An 18695-nucleotide genomic window follows, 5' to 3' on the forward strand; every position below is an offset into this window, starting at 1 on the left:
GGAAAGTCTGGTTAGGAAGGCTTGAGCTGCTCTAACACACACCCAGGGAGTGTGTGTTACATTAGAGCTGCTCTAATACATCCCCAGGGAGTGGCAAACTGCTTCCTACAACTGCAGAGGGCTCTGTGGCATCAGAAGGACAGTGCTTTCTTATGTCCTACTGTCACCTCACTTTTCCTTGGCTATCTGTCTTCACAGTGGCCAACTCAACTATCTGATAAGATTTCTTATTTAGTTCCAGCAACCTTGACACTTTCATATACATTCAGTCAAAAAACATTTTGGGGCACCACTGTGTGCAAAGACTAGGGGTACAGGATGAATAAAATCAATGCTTTAAAGGAACTCATACACTCCCTTAGCCAAGAGAATCAGATACATCATGATTAAATATTATGATTAATGTCACTTACAGAATAAAAATGTCTAAAGCATTATGACAAGGAATAATTTTTTTTAAAGATTTTATTTTTTTATTTGAGAGAGAGAGAATGAGAGATAGAGAGCACGAGAGGGAAGAGGGTCAGAGGGAGAGGCAGACTCCCTGTTGAGCAGGGAGCCCAATGTGGGACTCGATCCCAGGACTCCAGGATCATGACCTGAGCCGAAGGCAGTCGCTTAACCAACTGAGCCACCCAGGCGCCCGACAAGGAATAATTTTTAAGTAGTATTTGAATAATCTTTAAATCTGGACACTTCAAAAAAAAATGACCACATTAAAACATAAGGTGTTAATGCACTAAGAATTTTACACAAAGAAAAAGTTACACAGAAATAAGAAAACTAGGAAATATACGTACTTCAAAAACAATTTTAAAATAGTTGATCTGGGGCACCTGGATGTCTCAGTTGGTTAGGTGTCTGAATCGATTTTGGCTCAGGTCATGATCTCAGGGTTGTGAGATCAAGCCCTGCATCGGGCTGGGTGCGGAGTCTGCTTGAGATTCTCTCTCCCTCTCCCTCGACCCCTCCCCCCCCGCCCCCTCTCTCCCACCACCCCCAATAAATAAATAAATAAAATCTTTAAAAAAAAGTAGTTGATCCAATTCTGGCTTTCTTAGAATATATACTAACAGAACCTTTCCAAGAGTCAACAGTTTATTATTTTGAACTTCCAGTAAAACACTTCCCAATTTTTCTCTGTATTTATTTGTAAGTCTTATAGAAAGTCAGGAAAATCTAAGTTTTGGGGTTGGTGTTTAATTTGTCCTGGAAAAGCTAACCTTTTACAATGTCTGATCACTTTAGAAATGTATTAAAATTCTATCAACTTCCCCCACTCATCACTAAATTGAGAATGTGGTATTTTCATAAAGATTTCTGTTGCTTATTCTCACCTCCTCATGTACTGGCTCTGTCACAAATGTTCTTATGGTCTATGTAGAAGGAAAAATAGACATTTACAGAACATCCACTATATGCTAAATCCCAAGCAGTAAATAGTGTTGTCCCTATTTTACATATATAGACATACATACATACACATATGTATACGCACATGTGTGTACACACACAAGTACCACAAGGTTAAGCCAACACAGCTGAGTGGTAGCACGGCAGTATTCTAACACACAGTTCTGAAGGTACATGATTCAAACATGTTCAATCCTGCTTGTGTGCTGTGAAATTACTATTTCTGGGTCAGGTTCAAAATAATAGTCAAATGATATATATCAACCCAGTACAAACTTAAATCTCTAAAATACAACTAGAATACTGGTCTAGATAGAACTAAAGCCTTAACTGGGACATGAATAATAAATGCTTGGGCTGTTATAAATGCAGTATAGTACCACCTCTGATTCTGCAGATCCAATGTTTAACAATTTCCTAATCACACAGATGAAAAGACTAATGAACTCTAAAATTCTAAAAAGGTAATAAAACTCTAAAATGGCATTTTTTCCTCCTAAAGCCATTAGCCGTTCTCTCCCTCCCCTTTCTCCTTCCCTCTTCCATATTTTGGATATAGCCACTGTCATGGGCTTCAGAACTTCTTACTCATTTAACCAGTCTTCAGTAACCCCCAGTTTTATGGCTGGAACAAGCTACAGTACATTACAATCAACAGGCAGCAACATGAATTTGAAGTAGCCTCTTGCTTATCACCTGATGACTCAAGTATCAGGCTCTCTGTGTTTACAATTTCATTACATTTTTGAAAAGCAGAAAGCAAACCTACCATGATCAAAGAAGACTCTGGCAAGGATGATTCTGCTGGTGCAGAAGACACCAGAATTAGAGCCACGAGTGGTAAAAATATGACGCACTGATCTTTTTTGCTCTGTTGAGGAGATGGGAAGTGAAGCATCAAAGAGACTAAGAAAAGAATATCTGCTCAATAGAACTTTCTAAGATGATGTAAATGTTCTGTACCTGCACTGTCCAATACAATGGCCACTGGCCACATGTGGCTTTGAGAGCTTGAAATGTGGCTATATAACTGAGGGAATGAATTTATTTATTATTAAAGTTAAATAAAAATCGTCACATGTAGCTAATGGCTACTGTATAAGGCAGCACAGCTCTGCGAAAACCAAAGAAGTCTAAATCTGTGGTTAGTCTTGGGATGGTGAAATAGACATGGCAAAATGTGAGAAATACATTCGAAGCGTTTAGACACACAGCTTGGTCTAGGGCACTTAAAGACAAGTTCCAACAGTACTGAGCATTGAAAAGATTTAACACCATCTATAATTGAGCATTTACTAGAAGAGCAAACACTGCTTTTGAAGGTTTTGTGTTATATGTGAATGCCTCTTCCAGTAAGATCTTAAACTCTGAATTGGACTTGAATTAGATATATACAAGATTATCTTCAATCTTCAGCTGTATTATAAACTAAGTAGGAGGGTACCACAGTCTACATCTGCTATCAATTCTTCTGAATTTTTTAAAAAAATTACTACCTCTATTCCTTTTTTTACTACCTTAACTTCTATACATCACTCCTAAAGTAATTATCCAACATTTTGTCCAATATTATTCTTTCATATATAATGAAATGAGCTACAAAGTAGATACACAAATGTTAAGGGAGTGGAAGAAACAGAATGAAGAAAGACTAGGCCTATACTGCTTTCTTTTATGTTCATTTTGTTTGTAAACCTAACATTTTGGTTGAAGTTTGAAACTAAACTATGTGTTTAATGCAAACTCCTTTGTATGGTGTGCAGAAATCCTAAATTTGGGTAGAGCACATTACTACTACAATTATTACCCTGATCCTAAACTTATGTTTATCACTCATTATGAAGAAAAAACCCATTACTTAATTTTTAAAAGTTGCCTGTGGCATCAAATAATCTTCATAATCCCACACCATTTCCAGCAATGCTCACACTGATTTTTAAATAAGAGTTCTGAAAAGGCAAAAAGCAAAACAAAACTCTTATCTCAAGTCCATCCTTACATGACATAGAATTCTACCACACAGAATTTAGTTTTACCTTTTACACAAATAATTCATTTTTCTGAAACCTCCCTAAATCTCACAAGGTCAATCCTGAGTCTTAAAATTTTGGATATACAACATGTACTTTTGTATTAACAATGTACTTAACTTGGCCCTATGACTGAAAACATGTTTTTAAAAAAGATGCAATTGATCAAATACAAGATGGTAACATTAAAACAGAATTGCTGTTTGAAAGTGGTAGAATTATTCATGATGCTTCCTTTTTTTCCCCTAATGTTCTTTAATATTACTGCTTTCAATTTAAATGTTAAAGAATTATTGACTAGACTCTCTATTCCTTTATATTTATAATTGGCTAATGAAATTTACTACAAATTTAAGTTCACATCTTAGATTTCCATAGCAATTTAAAAATATAATGCATTTTCTCAATTAATTCTAAATGACATACACAGTACCTTAATGCTTATTAAGTGTGGTTAATTTGTATTTGGGAAAAGAAATAAAGCTAGAATCAGAAAAAACACTTTAAAAACTTTTTGTTACTGAAGTTACCTAAACATTTTCTTTAAAAATGTTTCGTATTAAACAATCGTGCATCTAGGCATACACAACCCTTTATAAAGGGAATAATTTTATATGTATATTACTAGATGAATCTTTATTGGCTGAATCAGTTTACAATCATCCTAAACTGTTGAAAATACCTTTAATATTCTTCACTTACAGCACTCTGCTTTTTGTCCTCCCATTTTATGCATCAAACACAATACACCTTTAGGTTATTCTTAACTGCTGAAAGGCAAGCACACATTCCAGATGATACTGCAGAACATGCTTATATTGAGTCACAGGATTTGCTGCATAATATTCTAATAGAAGATATATGCAGTGGTTCTGAAGTAAACTATCAAAACATTTTCAATAAGAATACTTTAAGTTTTGCATTTATAAGCTTAAGGAAAAATATCAAAATGAGTATTTTACAACCTCTACCAAAAAACACCCCATAACCTCTTTATCTTGCCACAAGCACAAAGCAGCTTACCATTCATAGCTGTGGGAAACTGAGCCATCATGGTCCTGAATTTTCCTTGCTAGCTCTCAGCCATCTGCAACATAAAAACATTGTGCCATTAATAATACAACAAGGGCAGATCACAGTTAGTGCACCAGCTTAGCAGTGGGAACGTCCCCTTGAGTTCACACTTCCAACAGAAAACAATGCAGAGCTTCTGCTGCTGCTGAGGAGGCAGGATTTACATTTAGGGAAGGGTAGGAGACTTTGTTGGGTAATGGTGCTGCCTTTAAAACAGAAACATTTATAAATAAGAAAAACAGTCCCATATTTCACAGCAAATACTGAATAATGAAACCCTTGGCATGAATCAATTTTGTAGAAATTAACTTGGGAGAGAGGAAGGTTGTTATAACTAGGCAAGATGTTATTTCAGAGAAATCAACTGTATAAATTAAGTATATAATAACATGGAAATCCATAACATTCTTTTCTTTAAAAAAATCAGCAAATGAGAAAAATATCCAAAATAAATGTGGCACAGAATCCTACAGGTTTATAAAAATTGTCCAGAATTGTTATAATATATATGTTTGTTTAAACATAACTAAATGTGTTGGGCAAATACCCAGTACTAGGAAGAGAAGCGACTTTGGAAATTAACAGCTGTGATTTAAATCCCAGCTCTGCTATCTTCCTAGCTGTGACAATGGGAGAGTTAAACTCTTCTTGAGTCTCAGATTCCCCATCTGTAAAAATACTTTGCAGGAGTATATTTTTTAAGTATTAGACATATTCCAGTACACTGACACATGGTGAGTGTTTGATAAATGGCTGCTATTTTGCAAACATCCAGGGAGGGAGAGTGCTATGTAATTCTGAACCCTGAATTCATTATTTTACTATGAATAAATTAAAAATTCATTCCACAAATCTTCTTTTTTAAAGATTTTATTTATTTATTTGAGAGAGAGAGAGAGAGAGAGCAAGAGGGGGGGAGGGTCCGAGGGAGAAGCAGACTCACTGCTGAGCAGGGAGCCTGATGCGGGACTCGGGACTCCAGGATCATGACCTGAGCGGAAGGCAGTTGCTTAACCAACTGAGCCACCCAGGTGCCCCTCATTCCACAGATCTTGAGGGTAAGACCAGTTAGGGAGAGAGAAGACCTAGGAAATTTATAATAATGTACTTAGTATTTAAAACCATGGATTACAACACTGCAGGGGAAAATCACTATATTAAAAAGATCATTCAGTAGCTCATCTATTTACCCCAATCACTTAAATAGTAACATCTTTAGAAGCCAAAGGAAATATGTTTGCACAAGCCATGTGAACAAAGAAGGCATAAAGAGTTACACATCACGGTGGAAGGTGTCCCCAGAGGAGCTGGTTAACCAGCTGCCAAGAAGTGTTACCAGGCACCGGATCTTAGTGAATTCAGTGTGCTCAAAGAGAAATATGACTGTATCAGTATAACCACCAAAAGTTAGTCACACCAACAAAAGACTGGTATATAAATCCAATTTATTGATTTACAAAGAGAAATTTAATAGCCAAGAAAACGAACAGTACCTTTTCTTCCTATAAAGCAAACTATAACATCTACTAAATTTCAACCAGATCACTGTGTAGTGAGGGAAGGGAGTTACCAGTGATTAGAATGCTTAATGACATCAGGCATTGACAGTCAGATAAATTTATCTACACAACAAGAATAAGTCAAGGACTGCACAATAGGGATGGTTAAACCTCCAATAATGCTTTGAATGACACTGCCAATTTTACTCTTCTGACTCCCAGCTTTTTTGTATGCTACCACTATATACCATCTTCCCTCTTAAAGTATATGCCCTTTCTTTAGATGTTAATAAGCTTTAGTGTAGCTTCTGCACAGCAAAGAAAACCATCAACAAAACTAAAAAACAACCTATTGAATGGGAGAAGATATTTGTGAACGACATATCAGATAAAGGGTTAGTATCCAAAATATATAAAGAACATATAAAACTCAATGCCCCCAAAACAAATAATCCATTTAAAAAAGACAGACATTTCTCCAAGGGAAAAAAAAAAGGAAGACACAGAGATGGTCAACAGACACATGAAAAGATGCTCAACATCATTAATCATCAGGGAAATGCAAATCAAAATCACAATGAGATATCAGCTTACGCCTGTCAGAACAGCTAAAATCAAAAACACAAGAAACAACAAGCATTGCTGAGGATGTGGAGAAAAAGGAACCCTTGTGCACTACTAGTAGGAATGCAAACTGGTGTAGACGCTGTGGAAAACAGTATGGAGGTTCCTCAAAAAATTAAAAGTAGAATTACCATATGATCCAGTAATTCCACTACTGCGTATTTACCCAAAGAATATGAAAACACTAATTTGAAAAGATAGACACACCCCTATGTTTACTGCAGCATTATTTACAATAGCCAAATTATAGAAGTAGCCGAACTGTCCACCGATAGATAATAAAGAAAATCTGGTATACATATAGAATGGAATATTACTCAGCCATAAAAAAGAATGAAATCTGGGGCACCTGGGTGGCTCAGTCGGTTAAGCCTCTGCCTTTGGCTCAGGTCATGATCTCAGGGTTCTGGGATCAAGCCCTGCATTTGGCTCTCTGCTTAGCAGCAAGTCTGCTTCTCCCTCTCCTTCTTCCTCTGTAATCTCTCTCGTACTCTCCCTCTCAAATAATAATAAAAAAAGAATGAAATCTTGCCATTTGCAACAACATGGATGGATCTAGAGGGTATAATGCTAAGTGAAATAAGTCAGAGAAAGACAAATAACATAAAAAAAAGACAAACCAAAAAAATAGAATCAACTATAGAGAACAAACTGATGACTACCAGAGGAAGGTGGTCGGGGAATGGGTGAACCAGGTGAAGGGGATTAAGAGTATACTTATTATGGTGAATCACTGCATTGTACACCTGAAACTAATATAACACTGTGTTAACTATACTGGAATTAAAAAAAAAAGCTTTATTGCAATGGAGCTTTAATTCTGTTACCACACTTAGACTTTACCTATCACTATACTCTTCCTAGGTAGGAGGAAATTCCACCTATGTACAAGTTAGTTTTTTCTTCACTACTTTCTCAAAAGGTAGTATAAACTTCAGGTATTGGAGCTGTCTACTACACAGAAAAAAAATATCTAAACATGGTGGGGTAGTCAAGAACTCACTTAACATGGGATTAAGAACACTGGATTTGAACCTGTAGCTCACGAGGAGTTTTAAAAGGTTTTAAGGGGAGGGATATAGATTTCACTTAAGACAATCAACGGTGCGGAAAAGACCAGAGCTATACCAGGGATGATCAGTTAGGGAAGATATGAGAACAATAACTGGCACCTGATCTAAAATAGTGGCAGACGGAACAGAGCAGACGGGATGAAATGGAAAAATAAGGAAGGGTTTAAAACAGAAACTCTTTAGATATGAAGGATTATGAAGTAAAAGAAATCTAAGCGATGACTCCCAGAATTTGTTTGTGAGACTGGGTGAACTGTGGTGTCACCAGTTTTAAGAAAAAGTGAACACAGAGGAAGTCTCATAAAGTTATGACTGATACTTCCTCGATACAGAAATTCTACAAAAAAGTATAACACTTTTACTTCCCCAATTTTAAATTGTCATCAGTAATGTTAAACCAAAATAAGTCAACATGCCTGCAAAGAAACTTTACTTACAGATACATAGTAGCAAGTAGCAAGACCTATTTTATTAGGTCTCTGAGACTAAGATAGTCTCAAAATGTAGGAGAAAAATCCTCTAAAAGTATTACATGCAACACACTGTGTAACTGCATAAAAGCACATGAATTACCAAAGACAGGTTGAGGAGAAAGCATGCACTTACCAAAGATAAAGTATAAGATCCCACAGTCACAAAGCCTTAATCAGATGTAGGTCTAAAACTTAAAGATTATCTATCTAGGACTTCTGGTTAGTCATTACATATTCTATGAATACAACAGAATGCCACATAATAGATACTCAGTAATCATAGGTATAATTCTGAAATAAAACCAAAGAATGAATCAAATAAATATAATGGGAAGGGAGGGCAAACCCCTGCAGTAAAGCCAAAGGTACCAATATTACAGAACTTTCTTTACCTGGTACATGGGATTTAGCCCGCCATGCATGCAGGTACCATATTATTACATGGATGCATACATGTAACATCTGATTGACTGTGGTAACATCTCACTATGGTAGTGCAATTTGTTAGAACCAGTAAGCTTTTAAAGCACACTATTTCATATCTGTTATGTTTATATCAATTCTCTCTGCCCCGTTGTCAAATAATTACCTCATGCTTAACAATTCTACTAATCTACTTGCAGAATAGTACTTGTACAAAGAAATAACAATTGAAATTTTGAAAAATCAGACATATTTTACACTTAAAAAATCAATTGTTTTACTTTACGTAATCATACTAGCTACCATTTAATACATGCTTACTATTAATGCAATACACTTCTATTAATCAGCTACTATGTGTCATGCTCAATCCTGAGAATCTAATATGTTCCAGGTTATGTACAAGGAACTTCAGAGGAGAAACAGAGGAGCTTGAAGAACACGCTTCCAGGTGCCAGATACTGCTAGACACCTTTGATAACACTAATAACATTCACAATTATCCCTGCAAGGCAGAGGATACTGTACTCATTTCACAGATGAACAAACAGAAAGGCGAAATTACTTGCCAATATTCGCTGAGTGATGAATTCAGGATGCAATCTCAAATCTGTCTAATTTTAAAGGCCACGAAATTCCCATGGGCTTTGTATGCCGCTTCTTCTCTCAAATGGGGATAATAATTAATGATGAATAGGTCACAGCTTCCTGAAAGCAGCAGCTCTACTTAATGTTTCATTTGTAGGGGAGAAGGAAAACAAGCCAGAGATGTCTTCCAACATATAGGTCTATCACATACATAAATTAGGGGACAGCTAATTATTTCTTTCCTCTTGGTATAACCCTCTCAGAGGAAGAAAAGGGTAATCAGCATTTCCCCAGTTACAGGCCTGATGCCTGTTTCAGGTGTGTGTGATTGGAGTCAGCACCCAACAAACACCTGTCTCCATTCCTTTGAAGGGGTAACATGATGATGGGCAATCTTGGCAGTTTGCAGTTATCATACAATTAAAACACTGTGTTAATTACCTATGGCTTTAGAATATTCATGTGGAAGAAAGAATATTCATGTGGAGCTTTCCTTGCACATTATAAATTAATGGAGAACTGGCACTGTTACCTTTTGAGACACCAAAAAAACACATGCGGTAGATAGCAGACCTAAGGCAAAGAAGAATTCTGCAAATTAATATAAAGCAAAGGCCACTTTAGAACATGGCAACTATGTTCATACTAAGACAGAGAAAAGTAGAAATGCTTCACCAAAAGCAGGAAATCCTTCTTTAAGATCTAGAGGGGGGAAAATTATAGCCATTATAAGTTAAAAATAGCTCAATTAAGGTTGGATTTTTTGTCTGTCTAGGAGAACAGAATTTTAGAAGGAAACAATCACAGTATTTAGTTCAAAGCCCTCAATTTTCAAGATGGGAAGACTGGGAGACTTGTATGAGCTCACACAGCTAGTCAGTAGCAAAACTGGTCCCAGAAACCACATCTCACGTCCAGTGCTCTGGACATAAGAGTTTCCCAACTTGCCTGACCATATCACCTGGGACACTTACTAATCTAGAGATTCCCAGGCACATCACTGGGAGAATTAGGGCATGAACCTCCTAAAATGGTCTTATTGCCTTGAGACCTTCCACAGAGCTCCTAGTTTTCTTCCAAAACACCTACTAATGCCCTTCGCCTTCTTAAATTACTTCACAATTACGAGTTCAAGCCCAAACTTGTTAGTATGAAACATGGTATAAATATGATTCAGAACCTCACCTCAATCTACTTTACCACATTCATCTCTAGACATGTTCCCTTGATTCAGATGTCCTAAGTACATCAGCTTTTTTTTTAAACAGTGATGCTTTTTTCACTCCCATATTTCTTTGTGAAGAGCTGTTCCCTCTGTCACATTCACCACACTTTCTTCTCGTTCTTCAACTCCCAACTCAAAGGACACCTCCTATCTGAGAGACTTGTGTCCTCCCAGTTAGTCACGGTCTCCTATGTTGTCCACAACACTTGTTCATCCCACGGTAACTTCATTTATCATACTGTATTTCAACTGCACATGTTTCACTTGCTCTAGGCAGAGGTGTTTTTTTTTTTTTTTTTTTTTTTAGGCCTAGTGCGTAAACCAGACTCCCAGAGAAAATGTTCAATAAAGATTTGCTGAACAAATGAATTGGGTAAATGAGTAGTATGGGTAAGACAAACAAACAAAAATGAAGCAAGGGAAGCATGGAGCGAGGCACTGTGGAACCGAATATACAGAAAAGAAACTCCAAATGACTCCCTTGAAACCCTGCAGGCACCAAAAATCTGGATTTTAGACCAAATTATCCTTTGCAACGTGGCCCTTCCATAACTATTTTTAAGTATTTTAAGTATACTTTTAGAGATAAAGTTTTATGGCCTGTTGAATTCTGAAGTTTTTACATTGGGACAGAAAGACTCAGGTTTTTCAATTATACTTATCATGTTCATTAAACATTGTCTAGCTTAAATAAATTTGACCGAAGGTCTGACATTCAAAAACAAGATAATGTTCCTGAAGGCATATCTTATAAAACTTTCTCACTCTATCTATCTTTCTTCACTCTGATTCACTCCTCAGAGTGAAAGACATTGTAGAGGTGTGTGGACAGGCACTGACACAGAGAAAGGAAAAGCACCTGAATCTAAAGGAAGGACTGTGTAAAAGGAAAGTACACAGCCAGTATCACAGTAGAGCCTTTCCTGTTCAAAGATGGGGTAATTTGAGAGCCAAGGGATTTCAAAGAACTCACTTAATTTTTTAAAAAATATTTTATTTATTTGACAGAGAGAGAGAGAGAGAGAGAGATCACAAGTAGGCAGATAGGCAGAGGGAGAGGGAGAAGCAGGCTCCCTGCCCGACCCTGGGATCATGACCTGAGCCGAAGGCAGACGCGTAACTGACTGAGCCACCCAGGCGCCCCAGAACTCATTTAATTTTAATTGTTAAAAGAGACCTTAGGAAACCCAATAGTTTTAAATTTTGCTCCTTGCAGTTCTAGAAATTTCAAAGAACTACAACAGATGTGGATTAGGGAAGAGGGATGGAGGGTTGGAAGGGGATACCAACTTCAATGAAAGTAGCTCTGTTTTTGTGTTTTACATACTGAGGCTTCTCTATAATATTTTATCTGATGATTTTTATTAAAGAATTAAACAGCATACTGAATTCCATCCCTTTTATTTTAGAAACAAAGAGAAGCCAAAGAGATTAACTTGCCAAGATCACACAATTTAAGGAACAAAGTATGTCATGCTATTGATTTTGAATTTCACTGTGCAAGTCACGGAGAGCCAGTATTTATTCGAGATAGACACCTAGATTTGGTAGTCAACAGGGACTGGAAGAGTTGTCATCATATCAGTGAGTGACTTTATCCAGGGAAAGCATATGTAAGAAACAAGAGAAGAACCTGATCTTTTAAGGGCAGAGGAAGCGAATTCTGACAAACAATATAGGAACTGAACTGGACTTGTGTATCCTGAGACAGGGACACCAGTTGTGACTGCCTGGCATCCTCCAGATGGTGAGAATTTGAACTTGGACAACAGAGAAGAGGCATTTCCGAGCTAGAATAGACAGCATTTTCTGACCAGCTAAATGCTGCTGATCAAAGAAGAGCATCAAGGTAAGTTTCTATCTTGGGTGACTGCAGAGTGGTAATACTAACCAAGACAAAAGTTCTAAGAAAGTAGCAATTTGGATATTAGATTTGGGGGGTGAGCAACAAAATGTTCAATTCTCAGCTTACCTAATCTGATGCACCCAGAAAGACATCTAAGTGGAAATGTCTAAGAGATAGTAAGGATTCTGACCAGGCTGTAGACCTAGATTTGGTAGCTACCATGGATTGGGAATAGCTGTAAACAGGTCAGTGAATGACATTATCCACAAAAAGCATGTACCAGGACACAGGAGAAGAACGATCAGAACAGAGGTTGAGAAAAAGGAGAAATCAGAATATAGAGGAAAGAAAAGCATTTCAAGGAGATGATGGTCACAATTGTCAAATGTCACAGAAGTCAAGACTAAGCCACGAGTTTTGGCAATCTGTGCAGGGAACTGGCTGTAAGTCAAACTGAAGCAGACCCAGCAGTAAATCGGAGGAGAAGTGTAGGTGACTAAAGAAGTATGTTGTTAAAGGAAAAAGGAAGAAAAGGGGGGGTGGGGGGGGAGGCTTCAGGAAAGAGGCAAGGTTATAAGGCTTTCCTTTTAGATGGAGGAACAGAACTATTTTTAGAAGAAGAGGAGAGATTTAATTTCCAAAATGAGAAGGAAAGGAGGTTATCTAATAATGAAAGCTAGAGTCCAGAGAAAGTAGACAGCTCCAGAGTATAAAGGTAGAACCTGGGGCACACACTTCTGGCTCTGGGAACATAGGACAAAACAGAAAATAAGGATAAATAAAGACACACATAAGTTTGGAGGCGGAAGGAAAAGGAGTTGAGACCGTACATGTTTTCTTTGGGCCAGACAGTCCAAAGGGCAGGGTTGAAAACAAACTCTTGGATCTCCTGGGCCCCCAGGTGCCTAAGCACAAATTTCCCTTCTCTTCAAGCAACAGGAGAAGGTCACATGCAAATATGTGCCCATGAATCAACCAGGTATGTGCATTTCAGCTTCTGTTCAACTAGCTATGCCTTACACATGCAAACATTTGTTACATGAATAAATGTGGGAGAAAAACATTCTAGGCTGAGGTAAAAAGTGAAAAGCAGAGTGAAGAGCGTGGTCTGGGAAAATAGGTGGCGGTTTATTCACATGAAATAGTGAAGAGCTTAACAATGCAAGGAACTATAACAATAGCTGTAAAAATGAGTACTATATTAATACCTAGCTGATAGAAATGTAAATTAGCACAACTCTTCTGGAAAGGAACCTGGAAATGGACTTATTTATAGCCTGCCTTCTTCTAAAAAGAAATAAAGCTCACGCAAAAATACAAAAACATTAAATTAAAAAGTATATGGGTAAATGAAGGTAAATAGAAAAGAAAGTGATCAATTTCAACTTTTGCCTATGTTTGACATTTTTCATAAATAAAAGTTGAAAAAGAACCCTAGTGCATCTGACTTGACCAGTGGCTCTCCCTCACTGTTGCCCCCCACAATCACCATGGCAATTCCTTAACTGGCCTCACACCTACCTCACCAGCCCTTCCCCACCATTAATCCCATACTTTCTGGTGAAGTCAAGTCATCCACACAGATGATCCTGCCCACATCCTGGCCTCCAAGTCTTTGGCCCCCTTTATTCCAAATGTCTTATTCTACATCTTATCTTAGCCAGGCACTACCAGGTCACACCCTAGGCCTTGTTATCATGATGACTGCACTCCTCTGTAACCCACTTCAAGCCTCCCACCCTCCCTTCACCAGACCTTTGCTCAACAGCCCACTCTCTCTAGTTCCCAGACTCCAGCAATTCTTTAACTCTGCCAGGACCTACAATCTATTGGTCTTGGCAACTTTTCACTGTCTCTCATTCTTCCTTATGCCCTAACATCCCCTTCCTTAGGTCCTAATATCCCTCCTTACCCAAATTATAAGTCATTGTATGCATCCTCAAGTTCACTCTCCCCTCTTCCTGTATACTATGCATCTGGTAAAACCCCACGAATGAAGGTGCTGACGGGCATCACTCTAAACTCCTGACCACTAACTCCTGCCAGCCTGACAAGTCCATGTTTCCCTAGTCCATCTGCTCTGCCCTCCCACCCACAACCATTTCACACTTTCTCCCTCACTCTCCCAGACTCGTAACATGTGTCATAAAAACTTTTCATCCAGCTTGTTGCCTTTTGATTTGAAGGCATCTTTTACTATACTAACTTCTTTATTTTCATACCAAAATTTGTCAATCTTTTCTTTTATGATTGAGTATACAAATCAGGTTAATTTATCCAAAAGAGAAAGGAACAAGAAAATAAATTTCAGAATACTATGCATGTATCACAAATGATAATTTCAAGGCTACAGTATATGGGTAATGTTTGTGATATAAAGTAAATTTTTAAAAAACACAAAATTCTAGAATATGGATGCAAATACTCAAAATTATATATGCGCATGTCAAGGATTAGAAGAAAACCTCTTAAGGGAAGGACCTTATCTTTGTGAAACACCTAACAAGAGTTTGACAGGCTGTTTAATATACATTCACCAAATAATATTTATCACAGTTTTATTTGTAAGAGCAAAAAACTTGAAACAACCCAAACACCTGAAAATGGGAGTATGGTTAATAAATCATAGTCTATCTACTAGACAAAAATAACACAGCCATTAATATTTATGAAAATCATGAAGTAACACAGAAAAAAATACCTTCCATGTAGTAAGTAGACAAAAATCTATACTGATTACAATTATGTAAAAATGATGTATGTATGTGTGTAAGTATGTAAATAGATACTCTGACTAAAAAGCACTAATATGCTGGGGTGCACGGGTGGCACAGTCTTGGTTTTGGCTCAGGTCCTGATCTCAGAGTCGTGGGACCAAGCCCTGCATCCAGCTCTGCACTCAGCTAGGAGTCCGCTTGAGATTCTCTCTCTCTCTCTCTAAACATTTTTTTAAAGCATTAATATAAAAAAAATAATAAAAGCATTAAGATGATGGGGCACCTCAGGTCATGGTCCCAGGGTCCTGGGATCGAGCCCCGCATCGGGCTCCCTGCTCAGCGGGAAGCCTGCTTCTCCCTCTCCCACTCCCCCTGCTTGTGTTCCTGCTCTCGCTCTTTCTGTCAAATAAATAAAATCTTAAAAAAAAAGGCATTAATATGCTAAAAGTAGTTGACTTAGGTTGAAAGACGGACTGAATTTTATTTTCCAAGTTTTGTTGTTGCTATTTTTTAAAAATCTCATATAAACCACATACACCAAAATGTCAAGCAATTAAAAACAGACAATTTTCAGTAATTCAAAGACGAGAAGTCTATGGTAAATTTACTTGTCTTTCAAAAACCAGTAATGCCTTCTATGGAGTTTTTTTTTCTGACACCAACTGGGTGTCCAACAATTCAATTCAATTCAATTCAATTCTGACACTAACTACCTAGTGTGATGTAGTCCCCACGGGTTGAGGCCTCAGTCCCACAAGACTGCCCCCACTTCAGGCACTGGACACTAGTCCTGGGCCATCTTCTGACCAGCTGGCTATAAATCAGAGGTTCCTACGATCCCCTCCTTGGGTTTGATAATTTGCTAGAAAAGCTCACAGAACTTAGAAAAAACAATTTAATTACATTTACTGTTTTAATATAAAGGATACAATTCAGGACCGCCAAATGGAAGAGACACACTGGGCAAGGTATGGGGGGCAAGGGCATGTCACCCTCCCAGCACAATACATTTACCAACCTGGAAGCTCTCATTGTCCTAGAGCTTTTAGAGAGCTCAATCTCTAGGGCCCACCTCCTCTTCCTGGAGGGCGATGGGTGGGGTGGAAAGTATCCTCATCCTGAGGCTACCTAGGGGTACCACTTTGAGCCTCATTAGTATACCTCAGGTATGATGGGAAGGGGCTTATTATGAATAGAAGACACTCCTATCATTCAGGAAATTCCAAAGGTTTTAGGAGATCTGTGCCAGGAACCAGGGACAAAGACCAAATATATTTTTGTATTCTACTACACCATCTTTTAACACAATAGCAAATATGACCCAGAGCTTTGCTCTTGTCTATTATAAACAATATTAAGTAACAAGTCTGTTTTACCAAAAACATTTAACTAAAATTACCAATCTCTTGGGGCACCTGGGTGGCTCAGTCGTTAAGAGTCTGCCTTCGGCTCAGGTCGTGGTCCCAGGGTCCTGGGATGGAGCCCCACACTGGGCTCTCTGCTTGGAGGGAAGCCTGCTTCGCCCTCTCCCACTCCCACTGCTTGTGTTCCCTCTCTCACTGTGTCTCTGTCAAATAAATAAATCTTAAAAAATAAAATAAAATAAAATTACCAATCTTTCAAACTCTGCCATGCTACATCTAGTGCTAAAAACTACAGAGAAAAGGTACACTCCTCCACACATACCCTACTGCAGAGGCCTAAAGAGACTGGCATCCAAAACCAAGGCCACACCCAGAAGGTCCTGAGTGGGAAGAGCTTCCACCTGTGACTGGTAGTTTCCAATCTCAACCCAAACACAAACAGAACAAGAGAGTAAAGAAAATGAAAGTAGTGGCCAATGGGTACAAAAGCAACCATCCATTTTCCTATTCTATCAGTCCAATTTAAGGTTTGTTTTTTTTTAATATCAGGATGTTTCAGTTACTGGAAAGTATGCTATCAATGCAGCAAAAAGAATGCTCTTAAATAGAACATCCTAATCTACTGAGAAAGCAAATATAAAATAATAAATGTAGAATGAGGATTTTAAAAGCAAACTCCAAGTTCTGACAGGGAGAAATACTACCACAAAACAAGACAGAGATACTCTAATATGGAATTAGTCCCACTAAAACCACAGTGTGTCCAGAAAATATCTATCTCTAACCAAAACAAGGTCCCACCTCCCTCAAATACTTCAAAAACACAAATTTACAAATTCTCTTCACCAATCTGAGTTAATTTTGAGGAGTCACGGACTTAAAAAAAAAATCTGGCAAACCTATAGTTGCTCTTTCTGGAAAAAAACACAAATGTACAGAATGTAGCATACAATTCCAAAGGCTTCAGACCTCTAAAGCCAATGTGAAGATTTTCAGAAGGTTCATGTTTTCCATAGCTAAGGCTCTTAATTATAAATACACTAATTCCCACTTTAAAAAAGGTATACTCGAGTAGGAAAGAATCCTTCCATTACATATTCCATTCATTCTCAAACTATTCTAACCATGGCCCACCTAAGTGGGACAAGAGACCCAACTTAACCATCTGCTTCCATTTTCCAATAGAAAAATAACTCCATGATGAAGAAGTATACAATGCAACAGTTGCATAAGAGCAAAATGGGCAACAAAATTAAATCTAACATTGATTCTATAATTACAGTTAATTCAAGAATAGCAATTGGAACCACATCAAACTCAAGACAATACCAATGCTTGCACTGAAAACAGTATCTACATCTGAGTGTGGGTGTACCTTGTAGGAATTTTTCAATGCTGCCAAAGTATTGTATAGCTAACAGGTTTCTTAATAGAAAACTAAATTAGAGCCCTCAGTAAGCTCTAGAGACTGGTTAATTTTAGTTTACGAATAGTACATTTCAGTATTCCTTAGTAACTCAGATTATAAGTAGCCCACACTAATACAAAAAACAAAGACTATGGACACGAAATAACAGTAGCTCCTAAGAAATAAGAAAATAACTTACATTTTAGTTTCATATTCATCAGGAAAAGTCTGCTGACATAGCATGTGCCTTGAACCATACTGGAGAAGCAGCAATCTAACCCAAAAATTTTCAGTCATTTTTCCACTGTGATTCTGTATAGTAACACTCATTAGTAGTATAAAATCTAATATCCTAAACGTATCCCTCCTACATTGCTGGTGGGAATGTAAAATGATTCAGCTGCTTTGGAAAACAATTTGGCAGTTTCTCAAAATGTTAAGCATAGGTTACCACATAACTCAGCATAGGTATGAACCCAAGAGAAACAAAAACCTAAACCTATGTCCTCGCAAAAATGTGTACACAGATGCTCAGAGCAGTATTCTTCATAATAGCCAAAAAGTGGAAACAACCCAAATGTCCATCCACTGATGAATGGATAAACCAACTGTGGTATATCCATATAATAGAATATTTAGCCATAAAAAGAAGTGAATTATTCATATATGCTATAACAAAGACACACCTTAAAAACATTACGGTTGTGAAAGAAACCAATCACAAAAGACCACACATACTTTATGTTCTCATTTATATGAAATGTCCAGAATAGGCAAATTCATAGAGACAGAAAGTAGATTAGTAGTTGCCTAGGCCTGGGGGTGTTGGGAGGAATGGGAATGGCTGCTAATGGATAAGGGGGTTCTTTTTTGGATGATGAAAATGTTCTAAAATTAGGGGTGCCTGGGTGGCTCAGTTGGTTAAGCATTTGCTTTCG

The 18695-nt window shown here is 37.6% G+C and overlaps 1 protein-coding gene across 11 annotated transcripts in view; it reads right to left on the reverse strand.

Moving 5' to 3' along the window:
* ITSN2 (intersectin 2) overlaps positions 1-18695 on the reverse strand; it is a 137823-nt gene that overhangs the window by 105414 nt on the left and 13714 nt on the right. For 6 of the 11 annotated variants that reach the window (XM_073897048.1, XM_073897047.1, XM_073897050.1 and 3 more), the window contains one exon: positions 4467-4530. In XM_073897048.1, the coding sequence (XP_073753149.1) occupies positions 4467-4497 (31 nt within the window). In that variant the 5' untranslated portion in view covers positions 4498-4530. Of the gene's footprint in view, positions 1-2182; positions 2285-4466; positions 4531-18695 lie in introns of those variants that run through there. The other 5 variants (XM_073897043.1, XM_025867828.2, XM_073897045.1 and 2 more) reach the window with 1 other exon arrangement.

The sequence above is a fragment of the Callorhinus ursinus genome, unplaced genomic scaffold (assembly GCF_003265705.2).
Source record: "Callorhinus ursinus isolate GAN/ISIS: 27379988/994484 unplaced genomic scaffold, GSC_fseal_2.0 scaffold10, whole genome shotgun sequence".
Classification (NCBI taxonomy): Eukaryota; Metazoa; Chordata; class Mammalia; order Carnivora; family Otariidae; genus Callorhinus; species Callorhinus ursinus.